Source organism: Pan paniscus, chromosome Y (assembly GCF_029289425.2).
Source record: "Pan paniscus chromosome Y, NHGRI_mPanPan1-v2.0_pri, whole genome shotgun sequence".
In the NCBI taxonomy this organism is placed as follows: domain Eukaryota; kingdom Metazoa; phylum Chordata; class Mammalia; order Primates; family Hominidae; genus Pan; species Pan paniscus.
In genome coordinates, this window is record NC_073273.2 from 39,064,431 (window position 1) to 39,084,353 (window position 19,923).

Sequence of the window (19,923 nt, forward strand, 5' to 3'; positions counted from 1 at the left end):
ATAAACAACTATAGAAATGTCACTTAAGAAATTACTTTCTAATTATGAGAATATACAAAGGTTTAAACTGGCACCCGTATTCCTTCCCATATCAGAGGGAATTTTATTTTGATTTTCTAAAACTCTTTGGAATTAAAAAATTTTTATTTTTTAATTAAAAAGATTTCTCTATTTTAAAGTCAATCCTTCGTTTAGTGAAATAAACTTGATTACTAAAGAGTGAAAAAAAAAAAAAAACCCTTAAAGCTGGGCACCTACAGAACATAACCCAACTTCTCACCTGCTGTGCTGTGTTCATGGCACCCTGCCTGGAGGTAAGCTCTGCGGGGATTGGTAGGCTCCATGCCTCCTCAATACTAGGAAGTAATTTAGTTTTATTCTGTAGACTACTTTGTGGAAGGTTACACAACTGAGCCTAGGAAAAATTATGTAAAAAGCAAATTTAACACAAGCCTACTTGAGTAAGAGCAAGTCCACTAAATCTTCCTCAGGGTTATAGGTATTTAAAAAAAAATTCTAAATTTGGGGATTTTAGGTAGATGTTAAATATAAAGAGGGCAACTAGAATATTCTTCTAAGAATCAGAACAAACACAAGCTCTATTTTTCAGTTCTCACAGATATCTTCTCATGAAATTTTAAGCAACAGTGAAAAATGGCATTTGTTATTTTCTCTACAATGCTATGAAAACTTAAAAATGTAGATAAGCACACTGAAAAAGTTCATGCATAGTAATGTAAAATGTAAATATGCATCAATAAAGTAAATGTGCAAAAGAACATAGTTTACATACTGCATTTCACTTAAAATTAAATGAAAAATAATACCACAAAATATTACAAAATATGGAAACAAGGTAACATCAAAACACAAATAGACAAACTTGCCAGCCACCCTTCTCCTGCCAATTATTATAGGAATATACGTGTCATTTAAAATATACTATTTAAAATTTTTACCTGTAGAAATTTAATTCTTGCAGCAAGCGTAGAGGTATTACTACAACGTTTGCTTCTAGCTGCATTTAGGTAGCATTTAATGGCATCTTGAGGCTGATTGCAGGATTCATAGAGAGTACCTAGGTCCATCCAGGCTGCTGCATGCCCATGGTCCAATTGTACAGCACAAATATATGCCTGTAAAGCATCCATAGGCTGATTTTGCTGCTGATACAACACACTGGAAAGAAAAAGAATGCTGTCAAAAACTACTGGTTACTTTCGTTCGTTTATTTTTCTGTTGTTTTCAGACAGTGTCTCACACTGTCACCCAGGCGGGAGTGAAGAGGCGTTTCCATGGCTCACCATACCCTTGACCTCCCCAGCTCAAGCAACCCTCCCACCTCAGACTCCTGAGCTGGGCCTATAGGACATGCCACCAGGCCTGGCTATTTTTTAAAATTTTTTCATGGAAATAGAGTGTTACCATATTGCTCAGGCTGGTCTTGAAACCCCGGACTCAAGAGATCAACCAGGCTCAGCTTCCCAAAGTGCTGGGATTACAGGCATGAACCACTACATCCAGCCAGTTAATTTTAGATTACTATACAGTACATTAGATGTTTCAATCATCCAGTGTATCAAGCGAGCTTCTACTGCTTTTATATACATAGCCTTACCCTATTGAACACCATGTATCTGCACTTGCTTCTGATTTATCAATAGATTGCCTGTAAGATATAAAGGCATCCTGAACTTTCCCAATACTTGAATAACACCTAAAAGGAAAAAATATAAATAAATAAATACAATTCCATTAATAATTTATTTGCCAAAAAGATGAACTGTATTCCAAAGAAGAAAAAGTGGGCAAGCATATGAGTATGTGTGTAAATATGATTACTGATGTACTTTATGATTTTACATTGTCGATGTACATTATATGATTTATTTTAATCTCTATTGTAACTTGCTGTTAAATACTGTCTTGAAAGAGCTAGTACATGTTATATTAATAAACTTTTCTGAAACTATTGAAGATTTCTTCAATACTATAATATTAAGGGTTAAACATAAAGCTCTCTATTTACACAAGTTTGAACGCAGGCTTCCTACATTATAAGAACAGAGTTAAATCTAAAGAGAAAAGTACCTTTGATAATGACTTTTATATTAGGATTTAATAGTCCCCTTCCACTTAGTAACACTCAGAACAATCATTCTTTGTTATCTGTGTGACTTGTTTAAAAAAGTAAATCTATTGTAAAAATGATCAACATGTAATTCTCTACATATAAAGTTTTTAACTTTATATTCTTTATGATGGAGGAATTCTATGTGTGTGCATATGTTACCAAGAAGCCATCTGTATAATTTCACTTTATTATGACATTAAATGATACAAAACAGCAAAAACCCTACAATATCTTTACTGGTACAGGTACTATAGGTTGATTACTCAATCTCTTCTAACTTACGTACCCCAAACAGCTGGGAACCACAGATTAAAACAGAAAACATAAGAAGAGGCATTTCATATAGGTTTGAAAAATATGTGCAAATATTACTCAACCTACAAATGGAAATTTTTAAATCTAGGCTATCAACTTGAGATATGTATTTTAAAGGGCAAGTGATATGATTAAAATGAAAATAAATGTGTACAGACAAAACCATATTAGACACTGGTAAAGAACTATGGGGAAATAACAGAAATGGCAAGACAGAAAAAGATGGGGAAAAATAATCAAACTTAAGGATTAATAAAGACTTGATGATGTGATTAGAGAGTAGGGGTTGGGGGGGCAATTGTTTTAAGCCTGGTTCACTGGGAAAACAGCAGTTATCATTTAAAAATGAACAAAAGAAAACACACACACACACAAATCAGGAAAGTTGCTAAAGAACACCACGAAGAAGGTTTTTAAAAATGCTAATTTAGATGTGATGTGAGGACTTTGGTAATGTTCAGTAAAAACAACCAGATGTGGAACCGAATTATAAGCTAACTTAAAGTCAGAGATTTTAATTTGGAATTTACTCATACGGGAGAGTGATTTAAGAACACAGGATGCATGTAAGGGAGGTGTAGAAACATGTCTACAGAATGAGTCATTAATGGGCTGGGAAATACAAGAAATGCCAGTAACTGAAACAGAGATATTTAGAGAATGCATACAAACTGTTGTGGGGGAGGGGAGTTGTTGATAAGAAGATACTTAACGACAATGTAACAGCGACAGACACCAGAAAGAATGTGAATATGAATAGAAAAGAAAGAAATTTTCTTAAAACCAATTTCAGATTATCAGACAAATCTGGCTAATACTGGAAGAAATAAGCAGTATTTTCTCAGACCAACATTTTCCAATTCCATTTCCAAAAAGTGCAAACTAGAAAGCCAATGCACCGAAACACAGGTCTGAGTCCAGTCACCAAAAACTTTCCCTTTAATGCAACATGTCTAGGCTCCTCTGTGGTAATCTAGAGTAATACAAAAAGCACAGGGTATATTTGAGTTGCAGCTCTTTCTCTGATAATAATTACATGTCACCTTGAGGAAAACATTTTATTCCTCTGGACTTACTTCCTACATCTATAAAATGAAAGAGTGAACAAAGGTATTCCCCTAATCTCTTCCAAATTTAACATTACACACAGTTCTGTGACTCCAGGAGACTATTTTAACTGAGGCAATAACCAGTGTCGTTACAAATGTATTACTACATCCCCATTTCACTTTGATATGTACAATCCAATTGAAAAGCTAAATAAATATTCAACACAGCCCTAAATAATGACAAATTATCAGATGCCTATGTGTTTTACTAACACCCAATGTCCTTATGCAGAGCTTTAATAACTTTTAAAGTATAACTTTTAACACATCATTTTTTCAGCACAAATCACATTAGAAGCATTAAATCAGAAGGCAGTAGATGAGACTGAAAAAGGTAAAAGCAGAGAAAAAATTTTCCATGAAACCAAAGCAGGTTAATTACCTTCATCTGAGAAGTCAACAAAGTTTTCTGTGAAAATTTTAGCTAAAAACATTAAAACCAAACCACACCCCAATGCCTTAAATTCATATGACTCAGGGAAAGCCCTTTGTCAATACTACTTTCCTTACAGAGCTATAAAAGTATATTATTGAAACTAATTTTACTTCCTTTTTTTTTTTGACATAGAGTCTCACTCTGTTGCCCAGGCTGGAGTGCAATGGCAAGATCTCAGCTCACTGTAACCTCTGCCCCTGGGTTCAGGTGATTCTCCTGCCTCAGCCTCCCAAGCAGCTGGGACTACAGGCATGCACCACCACGCCCAGCTAATTTTTGTATTTTTAGTAGAGACAGTGTTTCACCATATTGGCCAGGCTGGTCTCCAACTACTGGCCTCATGATCCACCCGCCTCGGCCTCCCTAAGTGCTGGGATTACAGGTGTGAGCTACTGCACCTGGCCTTCATTTTATTTTTTTGAGACAGGTCTCACTTTGTCACCCAGGCTGGTGTGTAGTGGCATGATCACACCTCACTGCAGCCAGCCTCCTTCCTCACAACCTCAGCCTTCCCAGTAGCTGAGACTACAGGCGGGCACCACCACACCCAGCTAATTTTGGTATTTTGGGTACAGACAGGGTTTCGCTATTTTGCCCAGGATGGTATTTGACTCCTGAATTCAAGCATTCCAGCCTCCTTGGCCTCCCAAAGTGCTAGGATTATAGACATGAGCCTGAAACTGTAATTTTAAGCATCTTTCATTACATTATCTTATAAAATGCTACAAGAAGTAAACAATAACAACTATCCTTTACAATAATGAGATATTCCAGTACTATAACAAAACATGCAACGAATCTTATTCTTGAAAAAAAAAAGCAAAAAATGTCCTGGTTCACAGTCTTTCTATTTATAGTAAAAAGAACTGCTCAAATATAATAAAACTTAATGCCACAGACCAATGTTTACACCTGCTCCGTTTGGTAATTAACCTCTTTTAATGTTACTGTATTAAGGCAAAAGCTAACAGTATATAACAGTGCCAGCTCTAAGCCTAAATGCTACTTAGTTCACTTGCTCTATTTAGTAACAAAACTATTCCATTGAGTAATAAAGCCAGGTTGCTCAAAACACTTTGTTGTGCAATGCAGATATAAAAAAGATTCAGCTTCTCCTGAACTTGAGTGGTGGATCAAGTCAAAGTTTGGAACTCTCAAGTTTTGTATTACAAGCAACCCAAGGTCAAATATTTTATAAACCCTAGAGTTCTCCATTACAAAAACTTTACCACAAAGCATTAACTTCATTTTTATTATTTATCATTAACAGAAGACCAATATTTTTAATAAGGAATAATCCTAACAATAATCTCCCTTTAATATAAATACGCTTTCCTTTCAAAAAAAAAAAAATTGTACCCAAAGTTAACAGAAAAACTAAATTTGAACATGTCTGCATGTCAAAGTTACACAAAATGAGCTACCCTATGTAAAAAAAAAAACAACCAAAATTTACCACTGAAGCAAATCAGAGCAATTAAATTAAGATATAACCTTGTTTTGAAAAGGTGCCTGACAGTTATAATTGAATCCTCTCAAGAGTTAAGAAAAATTGAGATGTCAAGTAGTTTATTTTTTTTTAAATTTTTGAGATGGAGTCTCTATCTCCTAGTTTGAAGTGTAGTGACATGATTTTGGCTCACTGCGGCCTCTGTCTCCTGTGTTCAAGAGATTCTCCTGCCTCAGTCTCCAGAGCAGCTGGGATTATAGTCGCCTGCTCACCACACACACCTAATTTTTGTAGTTTTAGTAGAGATGAGGTTTCATCAAATGATCCGTCCACCTTGGCCTCCCAAAGTGCTGGGATTACAGGCATGAACCACTATACCTGGCCTCAAGCAGTTTTAAATGGACTATCAATGATTCCACAGTTAACAGCAAAGCCAGGATTTAAAACCCAGGTTTCTGAGTCTTCAATCCATTGATCTTTGCAACACACTAAATTACAATCTAGTGATTTAAAAAAACACGTACATGTACAAATATGTATTCTATCAGACACATAAATATTATACCAGTAGGTATAATTCAGACAATCAACATTCAAAGTAAGAAAAATATGGAGAAAAAATGTCTGGGTTACCAAAAATTTTTTATGTTCCTACCATAACGAACAATAATAACTTATGCATTTCCTCTAGAATTTCCACTAGCACTGTAATTTGAGAGCTATGATTAATAAAAATATTTCCATATTAATATACAAAATCACCAGCCAAGATTATAAACAGCAAATTTCTACTGATGACTGACAGATAAAATTAAAACTTGGGGTTTTGTTGAATATTTTTTAAAATGCTAGATATCAAAGGAAATACAATTTAAATACTAAATTGAAAACTATTCGTGATTATTATGTGATGGTACCCTTTAAAACCCTTTTAAGACTCTTTAAAAGCTAGCAATAACTCTACTCAGATTAAGAAAATGTGATGGTGATATCACAACTCTACTAAACACAAAAATCATCCGGGCGTGGTGGCACACCCCTGTAGTCCTAGCTACTCAGGAGGCTGAGGCACAAGAATCACTTAAGCCCGGGAGGCAGAAGTTCCAGTGAGCCGAGATCATGCCACTGCATTCCAGCCTGGGCAACACAGCAAGACTGTGTCTCAAAAAAAAGAAAAGAAAAGAAAAACATGAAAACAAAATGTAGTAAGTAAAAGAAGAGTACCTCAATAAGAGCAACTAAATTCAAAGCTATCTATTTTTACCTCCTAGGAACTTTTTATTTTCTAAGCACATAATATAATTATATTTTAATGTGAAATAAAAAATATAATTATTTTAATTAGGGGGATATTTAAATTATATTTTAAACATTAATTATATTGTAATAAAAATGTAATTATATCTTAATTTTAATTAAATTACGATTATAACAGCAGTAAATAACCACAACAAAACTTCAAGTTTATATGGGAAAAGCAAAATAAAATGTAGGTTTGAAGAGCTATAGGAGTAGTATACAGTGGATACCATAGATTTTGTTTAATAATTAGATTAATAACTACAGCTACACAGACAACTGAAAGACTAATTGGGAACTAATTAATTAATTAATTAATTAATTTTGAGACAGAGTCTTGCTCTGTCACCTAGGCTGGAGTGCAAGGGCACGATCTCAGCTCACTGCAACCTCTGCCTCCGGGCTCATGCCATTCTCCTGCCTCAGCCTCCTGAATAGGCACCCACCAACACGCCCGGCTAATTGTTTGTATTTTTAGTAGAGATGGAGTTTTACCATGTTAGCCAGGATGGCCTCGATCTCCTGACCTTGTGATCCGCCCGCCTCGGCCTCCCAAAGTGCTGGGATTACAGGTGTGAGCCACCGCGCCCAGCCGGGAGTTTATTTTTAAAATTTCACTTCTCAGATTACATTTTATAAAATCTACAAATGATTTTACATTACAAATAAACTCTAGATAGCACGAGTGTTTCATCTCACCTTCCAAGAAAATACCACGATTGGCCAGAATTAGGATCTGCCTCCAAAGACTTTTGGAGATACGGAATAGCATAGCTTTCCTTTGTGGCTTTGTCTCCTACTAGATCCATATTATGATGCATCCAACCTATAATTAAGAAGTTATAAGCATTTACCCATCATTCTACTTCTTCAGTTTCAAGAAAATCATGCAGGAAACAGCGAATTACTTTTTCAGTAATTTATTCATGTAACTTAGATCACATTTTCCCAAAATTTAAAACTACCAAACAAAGTTTAGAGAAGTTTATTTCACACAAAATGATACAATCAAAGCTAAAAAGGGATCTTAAAGCACACACAGATAACTAAATGATTTTAGGAACTGGATTGACATGGAGATGACAAATCAAATTCTCTTTTATAAATTTAGTTTGGAAAAAAATGCAAGTTATAAATTTTAAGTATAAAATTGATAAATTTACTGTCCTTTAAAGGTTACCATGCAGTGAGAGAATTTCAAAAACAACTTTCAACCCCATGCTTACATCCAAAGAATAAAAAAATGCTCATGTAATCAAAGATAATTCATTTACATTCCTTCTGCTGTTGTTGTTGAGATGGAGTCTCGCTCTATCGCCCAGGATGGAGTGGAGTGGCACAACCTCAGTTCACTACAATCTCTGCATCCTAGGTTCAAGAGATTTTTCTGTCTCAGCCCCTCAAGTAGTTGGGATTACAGGAATGGGACACCATGCCTGGCTAATTTTTGCATTTTTATTAGTGACGGCATTTCACCATGTTGGGTAGGCTGGTCACAAACTCCTGGCCTCAAGTTATCTGAACACCTCAGCCTCTCAACAATGTACTGGGATTACAGGCATGAGCCACCACACCCATTTATATTCTTTTTAATAGCTGCTTTCGGACTTTTACCTAAAATATAATCCTTTATAAAATCTCAAAATAATACAAAGTAACACTTTAAACAACTTACAAAAGGCCTCGTACATTACTGACATTATTTATTTATAATAATAACATTATTAATGTCACAGCATTAGATAAACAATCACAACAAAACTTCTAGGCTATATGGAAAAAGCAAAATGAAAACTAGGTTCAACGAGCCCTAAGAGTGGTACACAGTGTGTGCCGCAGATTTTCGTTTAATAAATAGATTATGAACTACAGCTAAATAAACAATTGAAATCTAATTGCTAAATGCTCAAATCAAATCAAAAACAGTCTGTCAGCTGTGACTTAATTCAAGTGTATAAAATTAGCTTTCCAAAAGCATCTAAGCAAAACTCTGCCCAATTGCTTTTGAAATTGTGGATAAAACAGTGACAGAAAAAAAATTTATATTACCACCAACTTGAGTAAAAGTTAGGATTTTATTTGCTTAGACCAAAGCCAAAAAATAACTGTACTGAAGGACTACCAACAAACATTAACCCAAATAGCAAATACAATCAAGATAAATAAGCAACGAAATTAATTACTAGGGAGGGGACTTGCTATATTCTATATGATAACATATTATTTTATACTACTTTCAAACACTAGATTACCTTATCTTCAATATGAGAATGTAACAGATTTTTGACAAGAAAACCCACTAAGATGTTCTATATAATTTTAGGTGAAATGTTTCCATTGATCATGTATCAATACAACTATAAAGCAAGTTTAGTATCCACTTACCAGCTGTGTGATAATCTTAATCTAATTTACTTAACTCAAACCTCATCCTGTCGTCAAGCAGTAGGGGAAGTCCAGAATCCAATACTAGCTGCAGTAAGCACTATCTTTTTTTTTTTTTTTGAGACGGAGTCTCGCTCTGTCGCCCAGGCTGGAGTGCAGTGGCGCGATCTCGGCTCACTGCAAGCTCCGCCTCCCGGGTTCACGCCAGTCTCCTGCCTCAGCCTCCCGAGTAGCTGGGACTACAGGCGCCCGCCACAATGCCTGGCTATTTTTTGTTTTTTTTTACTAGAGATGGGGTTTCGCCGTGTTAGACAGGACAGTCTCCATATCCTGACCTCGTGATCCGCCCGCCTTGGCTCCCAAAGTGCTGGGATTACAGGCATGAGCCACTGCGCCCGGCCTTGTTTTTTTTCTGTTTGTTTGTTCTGAGACAGTCTCGTTCTGTTTCCCAGGCTGGAGTGCAGTGGCGCAATCTCGGCTGACTGCAGCCTCTGCCTCCTGGGTTTAGGTGATTCTCCTGCCTCAGCCCCCCATGTAGCTGGGATTACAAATGGAAGCCACCACGCCTGGCTAATTTTTGTATTTTAGTAGAGAGGCGGTTTCACCATGTTGGTCAGGCTGGTCTCAAACTCCTGACCGTAAGTGATCTGACCATGCTGGACCCCGACAGTGCTGGGACCTGGCCAGCACTAAGCACTATCTTTATACAGATGGTGAGAAGGAGTGTGCTTGATACTATGTTTATCAACAATGAAAATACACTTAGAAAACATTTATACAGTAGTCCCCCATTACCTTCATTTTTGCTTTCTATGGTTTCAGTCTCCCAGTGCCAAAAAATATTTAATGGAAAAATCTCAGAAATAAAATATAAGTTTTAAATTGCATGCCACTCTGGGTAGCATGATGAAAACTCAAACTACTACAGCTACTCCTACTCTCTGTCTAGTGTATCCACACTGTCTATGCTACCCAGACAGTAGTCACTTAGTAGTCATCTTAGCTACAAGATTAGAAAAACATAATAAAATACAGGGTATGGAACTATCGGAAGCTTCCAGAGTATCATGGAACATATAACTCCGGGAAAACAGGGAACTACTGTAATAAAATTATTTATTTAAAATTTTACCTCAAAATAAGATGTAATAATTAAATGTCACATTTAGTCTTAACCCATAGACTTCTAAATGAAAACAAATGTCTAAGCAGAGGGAAAAAAATTGAACCTCAAAAGGAAAATCTCTTCAAATTAATGTAATGTATAATAAAAGTTTTCATGTACCTAACTGTTGCAATACAGTTGCTTTTACTTGTGCAGGAAGGTTTTCTGTCTGCAAAAGTTGTTCATATGCTTCCTTTGCAGAATGATACTTCCTCTAAAGAGCAAAGGAAAAAGAATATTTAGAGAAAAATAGATAAATATTAAAATAAAAATACTCTTGATTTTAACAATATATACATGGCCATACCTAACTTATAAGTATCAAATAATAAATCAATACATAATGATGAATATTAAAGATTATAAATGTGATAATAAAAAATAAAGTAATATTACAATATTATTAAAATAGCTAGCAATGAAGATTTACATACTAATAATGTTTAAGAAGTTTCTAGTACCATAAAAAAGTAACAAAGTAAAAAGTGCTAATATTTTAACTGAATATTTATTTTGCCCAGGCCAGCCATGTTTCAGATTACAGCAAAAAAACTAACATTAAATATAACAAGGTGTAACCAAATATTCCAACATTTAAAAAAAATCTGTATCTTAAATGCCACAAAAAAACTGCAACCTCTAACTTCATTTAAGTAACATTCATAAAGCTACAGGAGTATTCTATCAGAAAATGCAATATTAGCCTAGAAATACTTTCAAAGAGAACAGTAATTTGTTAATAGATCAAGTACCACTATTCTTTACAAACTACTGCTCTTAGCAAAAAGTACAGAATCAAAAAAGTGCTTAAAATTTAAATTCAAAATTTAAAATATACAGTTCTGGAAAATACTCTTTAGAAATATTTATAATTTTAAAGACATTACATTTTCCATAGATATAAAGTAACTGTTTGTAATATTTAAGGTTATAAGCAATTTTCTAAGTAAAACCATTTGCACAGCTCTACCTCACAAAGTACTAATACAACTAAAACCTATTATTGTTACAGTTATAAAGTTAAACTCAACTCCTCCAAACTAAAATAAAACCAATAAATATTGAATCTGAAATATACGTAGCAAAACCATGCTAAACAATGCAGTAAGAAAGTGGCTTGTACTTATAATCTCAGCTGCCTAAGCAGCTTTAACATTTTAAAAATAAAATAACAAAATGATAGAGTGCCATTTAAAGAGCTACTAATGATTGTAACAAATTAGCAGAGCAATATTACTAAATCAATGCTGTGTAAACTGGGACTGAAAATAAATGTAACCAAAACTGACAGAGAAAACAGTGAGAGGTAAACAACACTATTTTTCTCTCTCTCTTTCTCTCACACACACATGCAAATAGCAAAACTGACCAAAACCAGGTGAAAGCAAAAGTCACAAGTAATGAAAAATGAAGTAAAATATAAGCACTTAAATTCATAAAAAACACATTTTCAAATAGGGCACTAGAGATCACTGGGGAGTATCAGAAGGAAAGAAAATACAGAGTAAAACATTCAAAATATTTTAACTGCAAAAAATTACAATTAAAAATGGCTAACCATCTCAATGCAAAAAAGCAGGGGCAGAGGGCATGAGAAAATGCATCACTTTTTCATGATTAAACAGAAAAAATTGGCTTGGCGAGGTGGCATATGTCTGCCATCCCAGCACTTTGAAAGGCCGAGGTGGGTGGATCGCTTCAGCCCAGGAGTTCAAGACCAGCCTGACCAACATGGTGAGACCCCATCTCTACAAAAAAGTATAAAAATTAACCGGGCATAGTGTCGCACACCTGTAATCCTGTAATCTCAGCTACTCAGGAGGGTTAGGAAGGAGAAGTGCTTGAACCTGGGAGGTGGAGGCTGCAGGGAGCCAAGATTGAGTCACTGCACTTCAGCCGAGTGACAGAATGAGAGCCTGTCTCCAAAACACAACAATACAAAAACCCAAACCTCAAAAATTATAAATGGAAGGGAGATTCTTCAATGTAAGAAAGGCCATATGTGATAAGCCCTCCAAAAATGTCAGTGAAAACACTGACAGCTTTCCCCGTAATATCAAGAACTACAAAGGAAACCAAAATCACATTTCTACTCAACTTAGTAATGAAGTTCTAGCTAAGCAATTAGACAAGAAATAAAATGCATTCAAGTCAGAAAAGCAAGTAAGCTCATTTTCCTGAGATGATATGATCTATTAAAAAATTATTAAGCATACACAAAAACCACACACACACAAACACACACATGCACACACAGCAAAGTTGCCAGATTCAAAATCAACATTCAAAAATTAGTTGTACTTTAGTCCCTCCTTATCTGCAGTTTCACTTTCCGTGGTTTCGGTTACCCACATGCAAATGAAGTCCAAAAATAGTAAATAAAAAAAATCCAGAAATAAAACAATTTATAAGTTGTAAACCATGTGCTGTTCTTAGTAGCATTATCAAATCTCACAACATTCATGCCACTGGGAACTAAGTCGTCACTTTTTCCAGCATACCTGCATTATATATATGTACCCACCCTGTACATGCTTCTAAGTCTCTTACTTAGTTGCTATCTTGATTATCAGGTTGAAAACCATGATCTATATAGTGTCCAGTACTATTTGAGTTTTCAGGTAACCTAAGGAAAAGTCTTAAAATTGTCTCCCACAAGCAAAGCTGATGGAGAAGTTGTAGGGGTATGGGGATGAGAAGGATTACTGTACACTAACCATAGCAATTAACAATTTGAAAAGAAAATTAAGAAAACAATTCTATTAACAGGATTAAAAAGAAAAAAATTTTGAAGGAACAAATGTACCAAAAGTGAAATATCTGTACACTGAAAACTACAAAAAATGCAAAAAGAAATTAAAGACACAAATGAACGACAGACATTCTGTGTTCATGAACTGAAATTCCTGATACTTTTGCAATGACAGCACTTTCCAAAGCAGTTTACGGATGTAAAACAATCCCTATGAAAACTGCATACTGATTTGCAGAAAATGAAAAACTCATCCTAAAATTCACATTGCAAAGGGCCAAAAACAGCCAAATAACTGTTGAAAAAATAAAGTGAAGAATTTGCACATTCAAAGTTCATACAGACTAAAACATGATAGTAAATGAAACAATACGGTATTGGTATAACAATAAAAGAGAGCCCAGAAATAAAATGCCCACACAGATGGCAAACTGATTTTCACCAGAGGTGCCAAAACATGTCAATGGAAAATAGTGTTCTAAACAAATGGTGCTTGAAAAATTCAATATCCACATTGAAAATAATGAAAATTGGTCCTTATTTTATACTACATATAAAAAATTAACTGAAAATGAATCAAAGCCCTAAATGTAAGGCTTGAATAGTAAAACTGTTAAAAAAAATTGCATGATGTCTTCACATCTTGGATTTCACAGTGATGTCTTAAACCTGACACTAAAAACATAGGTAACAAAAAGAAAAACTCGACTTCTCCAAAATTAAAACTTCTGTGCATCAAAGGACACTATCAAAATAGTGAAAACCGCAAAGTGGGAGAAAATATATGCAAATCATGTATCTGGCAATGGGATTAATATTCAGAATATATTTAGAACTCCTACAATTTGACAACCAAACCCCTCACAACCAATTCAAAAAAGGGCAAAGGATTTGAATAGACATTTCTCCAAGAAGCTATACATGTGGCCAATAAGCACATGAAAGGATGCTCAAAACCATTAGTTTAAGGGTACTCTAAATCAAACAATAATGAAATATCACTTCACAATCACCAGGATGAAGGACGTGGAGAAACTTGAACCCTTGTGTATTGCCATTAAGAATGGTACAAATACTGTGCAAAACAGCTTGGTGGTTCCTTAAAATACTAAACAAAATTATATTTCTCAGCAATTCCACTAGATACATACCCAAATGAAAACAAAGACTCAGATAAATACTTGTACACCGCTGTGTATAGCAGTATTATTCACAATTGCCAAAATATGGAAATAATCCAGCCGTTCATTTACAGATGAACTGCTAAGCAAAAATATAAATGTGAATGAGTATAACAAAATATTGTTCAGGCACAAAAAATAATGAAGTGAAAATGTGAATGAACCCTGAAGATTCAAAGCTAAGTAAAATAAGCAAGACACAAAAAGATAAATACTGTATGATCCATTTGTGTGATGTATCCCAACACAGACAAATTCAAAGACATAAAGCAAAGGATATCACGAGCTGAAGTCAGAAGAAAATGAAGACTTAGTAAGTACAGATTTTGTATTACGAATGATAAAAAAAGTTATGGAAACAAACAGTGGCAATAGTTACACAATACTGTGAATGTACCTAATGCTACTAAAATGGCACACTTAAAAGCACATAAAATATGCCTTAGGAGGTTGAGGCAAGAGGATTTCTTTAGGCCAGGAGTTTGAGGCCTGCATGTGCCACATAACAAGACCCCATCTTTACAAAAATGTTTTAAAAACTAGATGGGCATGGTGGCACGTGCCTATCGTCTTAAAGATAAAAGAAGAAAAAAATAGTAAATGTCAAGGGATGTTTATTTCACTAGTTATAAAACAAACCAACAAACAAAAAACAAGAAATACAGTCGGTATAGCATGCTGCTTTATGAAAAGGTTTATACATAAACCTATACATAGATTTGAGCCCAGGCTGGTCTCGAACTCCTGGCCTCAAGCAATCCTCTTGCTTCAGCCTCTGAAAGCACATTTTATTATTTTTAAGTGTACCATTTAAGTACATTCACAGTGTTGTATAACCATCATCACTATTTTCAAAGCCTTTTCACCACTTGAAATACAAAATCTGTCACTTTATTAACTCCCCATTCTCTTCTGACTGCAGCCCCTGGTAACCTTTACTTTAGATCTTTAAATTTGTCTATTCTGGATATTTCGTATAGGTAGATCACAGCATTTGTCCTTTTCTGCCTGGCTTTTTATTTTTATTTTTTGAGAGCTCATTGCAACCTCCACCTCCAGGGTTCAAGACAGTCTCCTGCCTCAGCCTCCTGAGTAGCTGGGATTACAGGGCACATGCCACTACCGCCAGCTAATTTTTGTATTTTTAGTAGAGATGGGGTTTCACCATGTTGGCCAGGATGGTCTTGATCTCTTAACCTCATGATCCGCCCGCCTCGGCCTCCCAAAGTGCTGGGATTACAGGTGTGAGCCACCGTGCCCAGCCCAGCTTATTTCACTTAGTCTTTAAAACAAAGCAAAACAAAATACATTCTTATATCCTCAATACCCTAAATTCTGAAAATTTTTAGAGAAATTAGTACATAAAAGTGTTCTCATTAGCAAAGCGGTTTGGGAACTATGACAGAGAAAACAGTAAAACTTTTGTTTTAGCTTTTTATATTTATTTTAAGCCACAAAAATATATCCACTGAAAATATTAAAATAAAGAATAACCATAAACATTTAAAAAACATCTTCATCCAAATGACATGGTGCCCCCACTCCATATCCCCAAGCAATTCTTGAGTTAGTAATACTTAAGACTCATCTTATGCACCAGTCCTAGAATCAGCCACTTCTCCAAGGAGCACTAGTTCCTTTTACTAGAGAATAGTATTAGTAACAAAGATCCAGGCAGTAAGTGTGCTTGTTGATAGTGTGGCATCACTGCTTCAGTTCATCTTGGCTGACAGAACAAGGATATACAGATATATATATATAGCTGTCTATATAAAAATACATTAATCCGAACATGAGTTCATACTGATATCACCAGATATAATCCATTTCCCATAGTACATTCTACTATCCCCCAATGGCGTATTTGTAGACTCCTACCCTCAACAGGGAATAAACTGCTCCCAAGAATACCATTCGTTTTCTTATTTGCAGAATTTCTTATTTTCCTATTTCATCTTCTCATTTCTTTTTCTCCTCCTCTATTTTTCTGTTATTTTCTATTTCTTATTTCACTGTCTTATTTGTAGAATGCCAGTATGTTATAGTTTTTGAATTTCTAAAATTTATCCCCATAACAACTTTCCCACTAACAGCACAATTCTTAGGCATAAGATTGTTTTATTTTGTTTAAATGTAGTTTCATTTCCAAAGATCAGTAGATTTCTCCCATTACTCTCTTCAAAGAGATGATGTGATACATTTATAACAAAATTTATTTGGATACAGTCTATGTTCCATTCTGGAATTTCCTGACCTCACATTATTTTTTTAAATTTTATATACATTTAAGGTTCATTCTTTAGGCTCTAAAGTCAGTTGCTTGTCTTAAATAAGTAAGCTAATGTATCCAAGATAATGTCATATATCCAACAATAGAGCAGCATGCAAAATGATTTGATTATTCTAACATAGCCTGGGGGCTTCATCTAATTATCACCCCTCTCTAAACTCCCTGAAAACACCTGATCTCATTACTATCCTTACAGTTTTTACAAAATGGCAAATAAATAGATTAACAAAGTATGATGTCTTTTTGTAATGGCTTCTTTAACTTAACAATGTGTATTTAAGATTCAATTTTGTTGGTACGTGAATTCATAGTTCATTCCTTTGCAATATTTAGTAATATTAAATAGTATGTATTAGCACAGTTTTACACACTCACCTAGTGAAATGTATCTTGGTAGTTTCCATTATGCAGCAGTTAGGAATAAGCATTCATACACAGATTTTTGTTAGGAAATAGACTTTCAAGTCAGTTTGGAAAACGTGCAGAAGGACTTGAGTAATACGTAAAGTCTGTATTTAGTATTATAAGAAACTGTCTTTCAAAATGACTGTTTCAATTTGCGTTACCAAAAGCAATGGATTATTTATTTATGTTACTGTGTAACTTACCAGACATAATATTGTTAGGCTCTTAAAAATTTAGACTTTCTAACAGTTGTATGCTAATAGTACTAACTTATTTTTTGTTTTAACATGAATTTACCTAGTAACATCTTTTCATGTTTATGTGCAATCTGAGTATCTTCTTCAATGTCTTTCTCTTCATATATTTTCACCATTTTAAATATTTTATTATTATTACTACTGTTGGGTTTTACAAGTTTCTTGTATCATTCTATAAAGCCCTTTATTCAATATGTGATTTTTACATATTTTCTCCCAGTCTATGGCTCATCTTTTCAATCTTTTAACAGTGTTTCTGAGAGCAAAAGATTTTAATGCTAATTATCAAATATGAGTATTTTTTTCACAAGGATGGTACAAAGTGTTATATCTAAAAACTAATAATAAAGACAACTTCTTATATATTTGTATACTTGTGATCCATTTTGAATTCCATTTTGTGTACAGTGTGAGGTAGAGATCCACATTTTTTCTGCATAAATGTCCAACTGCTCATTATCATTTTTTGGAAGCACAATGCTATCATCACTGTATTATACATAGAGAACACTGTCAAAATCAGTTGACTAGACAAGCCCTGGAAGTCACTTGAGACACAACCAAAAGACAGCTTAGAAAACCAGAATTGGAAGTGTAAACTAGCTAGGCATTCTGGGTCTAGGCCAATGTAGTAACAGTATTAGGACCTCCCACCTAAAAGAACAGCATGCCAGGCTCATTCCCATCACTGAAAATACAAACAGTAGAGCACCCAAAAAAGTAAAAGAACCTAGTGGATCCCTTTTAATAAATGGCATATTCAAAAGTCCTTTTCTAAGTGTCCTTTCATCCCCGTAATGCTGAGACTACCTTCCCCAACACAAAGAGGCACCAGTCAATGTGGCTGTGGAAAGCATCCTCTTCCCGTGAAACAGCACCATTAGAGTGAGAGCCTGAAGGAACACTAAATAAACAAACAGAATAATGTAGAACCACCAATCTCTTACAAACGAATTTTGTTTAGAACCACAGTCTGGAAGAGTACAGACAGAATCTACATCAGAAAAATGCTTCAATAATCACTTCAAATTCCCTTGAAACAAACGAAAATGACAAAGATCTCAGCAAAGAAATACAAGTTTAAAATGAAAGAAATTGAATTATAAAATTTAAAGATGCTAAAACAAAACTCACTGAACAGCTCAGTAGCACAGCAGAAATGAAAAGAGAACATAGTCTTCTGTTACAATGAACTTGAGGACTTGGCAACATAATTTACATTTGCACAACAACAAAAAAAATCAGATTAAATATATACATAAAACGAAGACCTATGGACCAATAATGAAATATCAAGCATTTACAACATAAGCATTCATAAATATGAAGCACATGTGACAAAAAGAGTAAATGTTAAAATTATGGTTAAATGTCACAAATTGTCAACAGACATAAACCTATTCAAAAGGCTGAGCAGGCTGGATGTGGTGGCTCACGTCTGTAATCCCAGCACTTTGGGAGGCTGAGGTGGGTGGATCACATGAGGTCAGGAGTTTAAGACCAGCTGGCCAAGATGGTGAAACCCTGTCTCTGCTAAAAATACAAAAATCAGCCAGGCTTGGTGGCGGGCACCTGTAATCTCAGCTACTCAGGAGGCTGAGTCAGGAGAATTGCTAGAACCGGGGAGGTGGAGGTTGCAGTGAGCCGAGATTGAGCCATTGTACTCCAGCCTGGGCGAGAAGAGGGTGACTCTATCTCAAAAAACAAAAAACAAAAAAGGCTGAACAAAGCTTCACGGGATAAATCCAAAAATATCTATGGCAAATATGAATTTCCCACCTGAAACCACAAACAAGAAAGGAAATCGTGTATTAGTCAACTGCTGAAAGAAAAGACTTTTCAACATAAATTATATCTGGTAAAAATGTATGTCAGGAACAAAGAAAAAGAAAGACATTCTCAGATAAAGAAATTTGTTGGTAGCCAACCTACCACAAAAAGTATGATAAAAATCGAGTTCTTCAAAAAGAAATGATAAAAAGGAATCTTAGAGAATCTGAAACAAAAAAAAAGAGCAGACACGTGTACTCAAAATAAGATTTCAACATATAAGTTTATAAAACCATGCATGGTTATTTTTTAAGAAGTATCTGGTATAACAGACTTATTTTTAAAGTGGGGAAGGTAAAAAGGCAAGGAAATAGATATAAGGGATGTCTACATTTCAACTGAAGTAGCAAAATGTCGACACTAGATGTCGCATGTGCATATTGTAAACAACCAGAGAAACTAAAGAAAATTATATAGATATTTTCAAACATCCAACTGATATGTCAATATGAAATTTTAGAAGATAAATCACATAATCCCAAACAGGTCAATAATCTTCCTCAATGCAGTATGTAAAGACAACCATGGGTTTAAAAAAAAAGAAAAAAACTCACTGTATGCCATTTACAAACAATAAGTTTCAAATTTAACGCAGAATGAAAGTATGAGAATAGAAAAATGGCAAATAATATTTATAATTTTTTTTGGCCAGGTGCAGTGGCTCATGCCTATAATCCCAGCACTTTGAAAAGCCACGGCAGATGGATCACTTGAGTTCAGGAGTTTGAGACCAGCCTGGCCAACATGGCAAAACCCTGTCTCTACTAAAAGTACAAAAGTTAGCCAGGTATGGTGTCACACACCTGTAGTCCCAGCTGCTTGGGAGGCTGAGGCAGCAGAATCACTTGAATCTGGGAGGGAGAGGTTGCAGTGAGCCAAGATCACACCATTGCACTTCAGCCTGGGCAACAAAGC

At 34.9% G+C, this 19,923-nt stretch overlaps 1 protein-coding gene across 24 annotated transcripts in view; it reads right to left on the reverse strand.

Moving 5' to 3' along the window:
- The window catches only part of UTY (ubiquitously transcribed tetratricopeptide repeat containing, Y-linked), a 254,423-nt gene that overhangs the window by 127,550 nt on the left and 106,950 nt on the right, over positions 1 to 19,923 (reverse strand). For 14 of the 24 annotated variants that reach the window (XM_063602062.1, XM_063602064.1, XM_063602071.1 and 11 more), the window contains exons 9-13: positions 10,414 to 10,507; positions 7,443 to 7,569; positions 1,619 to 1,717; positions 960 to 1,179; positions 281 to 415 (exon numbers count right to left, since the gene is read on the reverse strand). In XM_063602062.1, coding sequence (XP_063458132.1) covers positions 281 to 415; positions 960 to 1,179; positions 1,619 to 1,717; positions 7,443 to 7,569; positions 10,414 to 10,507 — 675 coding nt within the window. The remainder of the gene's footprint in view (positions 1 to 280; positions 416 to 959; positions 1,180 to 1,618; positions 1,718 to 7,442; positions 7,570 to 10,413; positions 10,508 to 19,923) is intronic. The other 10 variants (XM_063602063.1, XM_055106957.2, XM_055106953.2 and 7 more) reach the window with 3 other exon arrangements.